Raw genomic sequence first — 8,445 nt, forward strand, 5'->3', positions numbered from 1 at the left:
AGGTTCCGCATAGACACCAAGCATACTAGTGGAAGCATACTAGTGGGAAACGAAGGATTACTTGTTTCAGCTTCGAACATGGTTGCAGAGAGAAATCAGGAAGATGTAATAAACTTGTTATTAATTAATTTTCCTTACCCCTTTGTCACTCTAATCTCAGTTTTTGAGTCGAGTAAGGATTCGTGAGAATTCCTCACATCACGTGCCCATGATAGTCAAAGTAGGTAACTCGATTACAAATTTCTTACTTACCCAATTTCTAATTTACCATTGAAAGATAAATTTTAAAATAATTTAGGCCTCCCGGAGCCATATTACACTTGTCAAATTCAGGAAGAGGAACCCGCCGAACCGGGAAAATTTGAAACCCGTCGGAAAATGCAGACGTTGACAATGAAGTCATGGCGACTGCGGCATCGGCTCTTGAACTTTATTTCCAGTACCATAGGGAAGGACGAGTTCCCGTACGCTTCGTTATTCCGCCCGCTGACGTCTCGCTGGCTACGCTTTGAGCTCAAACAGTACGTCACTCTCTCCATCCAACATTTATATATACACACATCTTAGCTTCCGCCATAACCAGTTCGCAGCTAGTATTGCTATCATCTCTCTCTCTCTCTCTCTCTGGAATAAAAGAGCAATACTAATGGCGAAATCAGCAGAACATGAGCATCCGCGGAAGGCCTTTGGATGGGCAGCCAGAGACACATCCGGAGTTCTCTCTCCCTTCAACTTCTCCAGAAGGCACAATTCTGATCTCCCCTGTTTTTTCTTTCTTTCTTTCGTTTAGGTAGAATTCGGTCTGGTTTGCATGATCAGAATCATAATATCAACGCTCCATTAGCATCTTAATTACGATTTTAGATTTCTCCCAGTTAATTAAGTTGAAGTTGTTCATCCATGATCCAATGCCTCCGGATTTTCATTAATTGGTATTCGTAATTTGGTGCAGGGCAACAGGGGAAAAGGACATTGCATTCAAGGTGCTGTACTGTGGGATTTGTCACTCTGATCTTCACTTTGTGAAGAATGACTGGGGCACATCTAAATATCCTCTTGTCCCTGGGTACTCTCACTCTATCCCTATTCCTACTAGTTTCGGTTTTCAGAGCTCTCTTTTCAATTAAGCACTTCACATAAAATATATATATACACATAAACAAATAAAAGTTTCAAACTTTCAATTATCAGAATAATTAGTTTGATGCCTCCAATCACTAAACAGTTGAACATCACAGGCACGAGATCGTGGGAATTGTGAGAGAGGTAGGGACGAAGGTACAAAAGTTCAATATCGGAGATAAAGTAGGCGTGGGGTGCTTGGTTGGAGCTTGCCACTCTTGTGATAACTGCAACAATGATCTTGAGAACTATTGTCCCAAAATGATACTTACCTATGGTAGCATGGATCACGACGGAACCACCACATACGGTGGCTATTCTGACATTATGGTGGTTGATGAGCACTTCGCAGTTGGGATTCCGGAAAACATGCCTCTTGATGGTGGCGCTCCTCTCCTATGCGCCGGGATCACGGTGTTTAGCCCCTTAAAGTACTATGGTCTCGACAAGCCCGGTATGCGTGTTGGTGTGGTTGGTCTTGGTGGTTTAGGGCATGTAGCTATTAAGTTTGCTAAGGCCTTTGGACTTCATGCGACTGTGATTAGCACTTCGCCCCACAAAAAGAAGGAAGCCATTGAACATCTTGGTGCAGACTCGTTTTTGATTAGTCGTGACCCTAACCAAATGAATGTAAGTGACCTTAAACATCAACACGTTAAGTAATATGAGTGCATGTAGGAATTATTTCTAAACAATTTGTTTGTGGTGGACAGTCTGCAATGGGCACACTGGATGGCATCATTGATACCGTCTCTGCGGTTCACCCTCTCCTACCCTTGCTACGGTTGTTGAAGTCCAACGGAACCCTTGTCATGGTTGGCGTTCCAAACAAACCGCTGGAGCTTCCGATCTTTCCTTTGGTTTTGGGTAGTAACAAATTATATATTTGTGTGTATGTTTGTTTGTGCATGCGCGAGATGCCATTATAGATCAAATGGAAAGCATAATAAAGATAATACGAAAATCTTTTTTATAAGGTTATGAAGTTGCTTAAGAAGTCACCCACATTGTGGTGGCTTGTTTGTCTTTCACTCCTTCCTTGTAATCTTTTGCACCATGGGCAAAGCATATTAAAGCTCAAATTATAACCCTAATGATTCTCTAACATGTATGAATTGTGGAATGGCAGGGAGAAAGGTGGTGGGTGGAAGTGCAATTGGGGGAATGATGGAGATGCAGGAGATGATTGATTTCGCAGCAACACATAATATAACGGCAGATATCGAGGTTATTCCAATGGACTACATTAATACTGCCATGGAACGTCTTGAGAAAGCTGATGTTAGATACCGTTTTGTTATCGACATCGGGAAGACATTGACTACAACCTAATCAACTAAGCACAGCTACCTCATCAAGTTAATTCCTAGAAAAGAATGGATTGTGTTCTATAAACCTCTCTTTCTTTTTGTACTATTTTGTTTTTAGAAAAATTTCTTCGATATTACTAGAAGAAATATTATGGTGTTGTAAATGAATAATTTAATAAAATGATTAAGCATGTTTAAACTTAAATGTTGCATCTGAAAAGACAAAAACAAAGGGCAAAGGCTTGAGATCTCACCAAAACAAATCAATGATCATGCACATTCCTGAGCACACATTCTTTGAATGGCAACATGGCTAGTCCCTCGAATCACAATATTATCCTTGGAATGAGAGTAAAGAAAAGATCAAAATTTAATGGAAAAGATAATTTATTAATGTTTGGAAATATGAATTTCAGATATAATATTTGGAAATTTTGGCTAAAACTCAGTCTAAGTTTATATTACAATTTGTTCAAATTCACACAAATTTAAATTCATAACCTGAATTTCGAACTCCCAAATGTAGGGTCAGATCAAATTTTACACCAAAATAATATATATTTTTTAATGAAAAATAGTGAAGGGAAAAGTCTTTATTTCACCCACAAACAAAAAATCATATAATTGGGCATTCAAAAATTAAAGAGAGTCTATTTGGATTAAGAACGTTGTTTGGGAAAAGAAAAGAAAACTAAGGAGAAAATTTATTTTTCATTTTATTTTTCTATTTTATATCACCTTTATGATAATTTTATTTCTCTTTTGTTTCTCAAAATTTAATTAGTTACTTTTTCCAATTTTCTATTTTTACTTGTATGCTTTTTAAAAAAAAATATATTTGTTTTCATTTTTATGAATTTTAGTTTTCTTATTTGATTTATATTTTACTGTGTTAAACCCCCCTTCTTATTTACTTGTTGAGTTAAATTATAAGTTAATTCTCATACTATTAGGTAGAATCAATTTTAATTTTATATTTTTTTTGGTTAGCAATTAAGGGCTTATAATCGCTTATTTCGAACAATTATATCTATCATTATGTCTGAAGCTCGCCAAGGCTTGCATAAAAGGTTGAACAAGAACACTCTATCACTATTAGTTGTTAATAGTCTAACCTTTAGGGTTCGTTCAAATCAAGAATTTTACTTAAACAAAGGAAAGGGAAAAAAAATAATAAGGAAGAAACTCATTTTCCATTATATTTTTCCTTCTATATGAAATACAATTAAAAATGAAAGTTTATTTTAATATAATTAAAAATTAGTAAAAATCAAATATTAATAATTTGTAAAACCAAAATTTTGTTCATGTTGTAAAAGATGCAGAAAAATATATAGAGACGAGACAAAAATTTTACGTGATTTAAATATACCTACTCCATGGGCAAATGGGATCAAAACTTCACTATCTTGGGAAGAATTATAAGATGATTATGAATCAATCTTGTACAAAATATCTCTCTTTTTTCCACTTTCTTTCTACCTCTCCACCTCTTTCTTTTTTTCTTCTTATCTCCTCACAATCTCTGCTCCTCCTTATATAGCCATGTGGGAGGAGCAGGTGGTGAACATATATTTATTTATTTATTTATTTAAATGAGAGTAGTTGGTGAGAGTAGCTAGATAGTGGGAGCAGGTGGGTAGGTGGCATCCATTATTTCATAACACTCCCCCTTAGATGTCACCCATATATACTAACTCCTTCTGTTAAGATCTTTAAGATGTTTTATTCCAATGAGATGAACTAATTTCTTAAATGTTGTTGTTAGCATTGGGGGCTACACAATCACATTTAATATGTTTTGATGATATTAACCTATATGTTGTTCCTAGTGCATTTTATCTTTGCAGATCATATTTAATATAGGTTCTAGTGGCAAATACATCAATTACTGGATCAAAAGCAAAGATCAGACAGAGTAGAAGTCAAGCAAGAAAGATCGACACTCCCTTGGAAAGGACTCAAGCCCAACCAACAAAAGTTTAATTGTTAAATTATATGTAATGAGGGTTGTGTGAGGTAGAAACATTTTGTAACTCTTGCGAGTGTGTTTCTTGCATAATTTCTGAGTAAGAGTTGAGTAAATGCATGCATACTGGGACACATCAGTAAATAGGATTTCACTTAAAATCACAAACTCAACTTTCATAGTTTTCAAAGTTAAAATTAAAGAGTTTGTCAAAAGAATCTGAAACTCAAAATATATTTTCCAAAGGGAAAAGTTTTCAACATCTTGATATTTTGAACATCTTCATACTTACTCCCAGTTTTATCAAAACGAGTCTTATGTCTAAAAGTTTCAAGAAGTCAAGCATATTTTCATTAAAGGACATATTGACATATAAGATATTAAAACAAGCTTTCAAATGTGTTTTATCAAACAAGATATCTTATATTAAAGGGAAAACTCACTTGGACAAGTTTTAATTTTTAATAAACTTAATATCTTTTATATAATTTTGTCCAAGAATTTTTTAAGTGATTTAAAGGCTTTTTGGTTTGGTTTAAAACCTCAGTTATGCACCAATCAAATTTCCTGAACACCCTTTGGTATTTGGGGCATAACTTTTGCTAGAAAAGTCCAAAAAGGGCTATCTTGGTGTATATGGAAAGTTAAGAAAAAATCTCACAACTTTTGTGTCGATGATGTTTTCCTAATTTGGGGTAATCATCGATGAATTCAGGAAACTGTCGATGGTTTCAAAGAGCCCAGAAAAACCATCGATGGTTTGGGATGGTGACAGAACAACAATGGGCGAAAAACGGCTAGTTTTGAAAATAGTTTTTTAATAAAACACCCCAACAGCCACAAAATGGCTAGTAGCCCATTTTTGCCTATAAATACAAGTTTTTAGACTTGTTTAAATATGGTTTTTGATCATTCTTAGTGAAAAACATCTTTGATTACAAAACCTAAGCACTTTGCATCTTAGTTCTTCATTTCAAGTGCTCAAGACTTTTGTAATTGCAATCAGTTCATTGTGAGGATCATCATTTGTATACCCATCTTATCGTAAAGGTTCTTTGTGAACCAACTTGGTGAAGGTTCTTAGTGAACCGAACTTGCAAGGCTCTTGGTGAGCGCGGTAGGGATTTAATCTCGAGTGTAGGGTTAGGTATCTGAGTTGTAAGACTTGCTCCACTGACGAAGGATTATTTATAGTGGATTATGGAATTCTTGGAATGGTGCTAAGGCGTGGACGTAGGCTTAGTGATGAACCACATTAAATCTCTGGTGTTAAGCTTTCTCTCTCTTCACTCTTTTATTTGTGTCTTGTGCTTGATTTATGTTTCATAAATTGTGATATAATTGCTTGCAATCTTGTCAAGAGTTTTTATTTTGTAGAGAAATCCCAAATACGCAAAAAGAGTCCATTCATTCCCCCTCTTGGACTATATACTCCCGGGTGGGACGTTTAACAATTGTAATAGGCAAAGTTTTGGTGAACAAATTTGTTAGATTATTACTTGATTGGATATGTTGAACATCTATATCATCATTCTTCTAGAGTTCATGTGTATAGAAGAATTATGGAGAGATATGTTTCGTTTTGTCACCTTTTATGTATCCTCCTCTCAGTTAAGCTATACATGCAGCATTGTCTTCATATAAAACTGTTTGAATATACTTGATTGATTGAAGACCACAATTTTCTTGGATATGATAAATCATTAATCTGAGCCACACACATTCTTGACTAGTTTCATGGATAGCTAGTATTTCAGAATGATTGGAAGATGATGTTGTAACGGTCTACTTTACGGATTTCCAAGATACAACAGTTTTTCTGTAAAGAAATACATATATAGTTTAAGATCACTATAAAAAAAAAATGAAGGTTATTAGTGACGGTTTGAAACCATCACTAATAATTTCAACCCATCACTAATACTTATTAGTGACGGCTTAGTGACACTTTCGAATTCGTCACTAAAATAGTGGTGAGAACGAATTATTAGTGACGATTTTTAAAACTGTCACTAATAATGGAGTATTAGTGATGATTTTGTTCCATCACTAAAAGCTTAAGACCGTCACTATTAACTTGCACATTATTTCAATTTAAAATCGTCACTAAAAGTGGCATTAATAGTGAAGGTTTTTAAACCGTCACTAAAAGTTAACCTATTAGTCGTACTATTAGTGACTGTTGTAGAATCGTCACTAAAAGTTTAAAATAAATTATTTATTTTTAAATTATCCATTAATTCGTATAAAAACTTGTAATTACATTTCAGCACACATAATATTGAACTAGAATTACTGAAAAAATCATAAATTGTTCAAAATTCATATACAAATTGTTCAAAAACATCATATACATGATTAGTTCAAATAAAAAAAATAGAAAAAAAAAAAAAAAGGTTGCATCCGGTTGTAGTGCTCAACATCGCCCTCAACCTCTTGTGACAGCCCGCAGACTCTACAAAGTAATGTTATACAAAAAATTAGTATACAAGTTTTGAATATATATATATATATATATGTACCTACTATAAGTAAAAATGATTTGATAGCAAAATTATCAAACATAGTTAAACAAAAAATTATATAATTTTAAATAGATAAGTTTGATAAGTCAGAATTGACCCCACTTTACGGCTACCTCGTAGGCCCGACTTGGACACATAAGTGCTTAAATCAATAAAGTTTGTTAAGTTTCTTTATATTCTAACTTTGCTTCTAAGTGAGTAGAAACCTCCCGAGGAGGAGTTTGTGTGCACCATCAACTCTGGCATGTCGAGCTCAATGTCATGGACATGTCAGGATTGTCTCTACTCGATTTGGACCTTGTATGCCCGACTTGGACACCTAAGTTCTTAAATCCACTAAGTTTGTTAAGTTTGTTTGTATTCTAACTTTGCTTTTAAGTGCACAAAAATCTCTCAAGGAGGAGTTTTTGGGCACCATCAGCTTCGGCACGTCCAGCTCAATGTGACAGATGTGTTGGGATTGATCCCACTCAATTTGAACCTCGTATGCCTAAATTGGACACTTGGGTGTTGAAAATCAATTAAGTTTGCTAAGTTCGCCTCAAAGCGAACTGGCTCCACTTGGTTCAATTAGGGTGGAGCTTTTTGGCACCGTCAGCTCCAGAACGTCGAGCTCAATGTCACAGACATATCGAAACTGACCCCTCTCAATTTGAACCTTGTATGCCTGACTTAGACACCTAACTACTTAAATCCACTAAGTTTGCTAAGTTATTTTGTATTCTAACTTTGCTTCTAAGTGCACAAAAAGCTCCTAAAGAGGAGTTTTCGGGCATCTTCAACTTTGGCACATCGAGCTCAATGTCACGGACGTGTAAGGACTGACCCCCACTCGATTTGGTCCTCATATGCCTGACTTGGACACCTAAGAGCTTTAATCCACTAAGTTTGTTAAGTTGTTTCGAATTTTAAATTCGCTTCTAATTGCACAAAAAGCTCCCAGGGAGGAGTTTTTGGGCACCGTCAACTTCGGCATGTCCAAGTCAATGTGATAGACGTGTCAAGACTGGTCCCACTTAGTTTAGACTTTGTATGCTTGAATTGTACACCTGAGTGCTTAAAACCAACTAAGTTTACTAAGTTCACCTTTATGTGCATATTTTCAATTGGGGATGAGTTTTTGGGCACTATCAGCTCCGACACGTGGAGCTCAATGTCATGGACGTGTTGGAATTGACCCCTCTTAGTTTGGACCTTGTATGTCTATCTTGGATACCTGAATGCTTAAATCCACAAAGTTCACTAAATTTGTTTGTATTCTAACTTTTTGCTTCTAAATGCACAAAAAACTCCTAGGGAGGAGTTTTTGGGCACCCTCAACTCATTCGATGCAAGACTAGTTCCCCCTCCTAAACACACACACACACACACACATATATATAAATGAGTATTCATATTTGTACCATCCAAAGTATATGCATACATATAAGTCCCCAATGAGTACAACACAGCCATATAAAAGTGAGTATTCACACTTACATGCATACTAATGAGAGGAGGAGCCACGGGCAGCATTAGT

The 8,445-nt window shown here is 35.5% G+C and overlaps 1 protein-coding gene across 1 annotated transcript; it reads left to right on the plus strand.

Annotated features, from left to right (window-relative positions):
- Window positions 1–646: 646 nt before the first annotated feature.
- LOC131153831 (probable mannitol dehydrogenase) lies at window positions 647–2,454 on the plus strand. The gene is made up of 5 exons (XM_058106283.1): window positions 647–744; window positions 953–1,066; window positions 1,239–1,752; window positions 1,836–1,989; window positions 2,252–2,454. Exons 1-5 carry the CDS (start codon window positions 647–649, stop codon window positions 2,452–2,454), a joined length of 1,083 nt encoding a protein of 360 aa, XP_057962266.1.
- The last annotated feature ends 5,991 nt before the right edge of the window (window positions 2,455–8,445 follow it).

This window comes from Malania oleifera, chromosome 1 (genome assembly GCF_029873635.1).
Source record: "Malania oleifera isolate guangnan ecotype guangnan chromosome 1, ASM2987363v1, whole genome shotgun sequence".
NCBI classification, from domain to species: Eukaryota; Viridiplantae; Streptophyta; class Magnoliopsida; order Santalales; family Ximeniaceae; genus Malania; species Malania oleifera.

What these genes read in the sequence shown, in the direction of transcription:
- LOC131153831 (XM_058106283.1), top strand. Translation starts at nt 647, where the DNA reads ATGGCGAAATCAGCAGAACATGAGCATCCGCGGAAGGCCTTTGGATGG. An exon ending in AAATATCCTCTTGTCCCTGG is followed by an intron (nt 1,067 to 1,238) that starts GTACTCTCACTC and finishes TGAACATCACAG; the next exon opens with GCACGAGATCGTGGGAATTG. An exon ending in GTGACCCTAACCAAATGAAT is followed by an intron (nt 1,753 to 1,835) that starts GTAAGTGACCTT and finishes TGTGGTGGACAG; the next exon opens with TCTGCAATGGGCACACTGGA.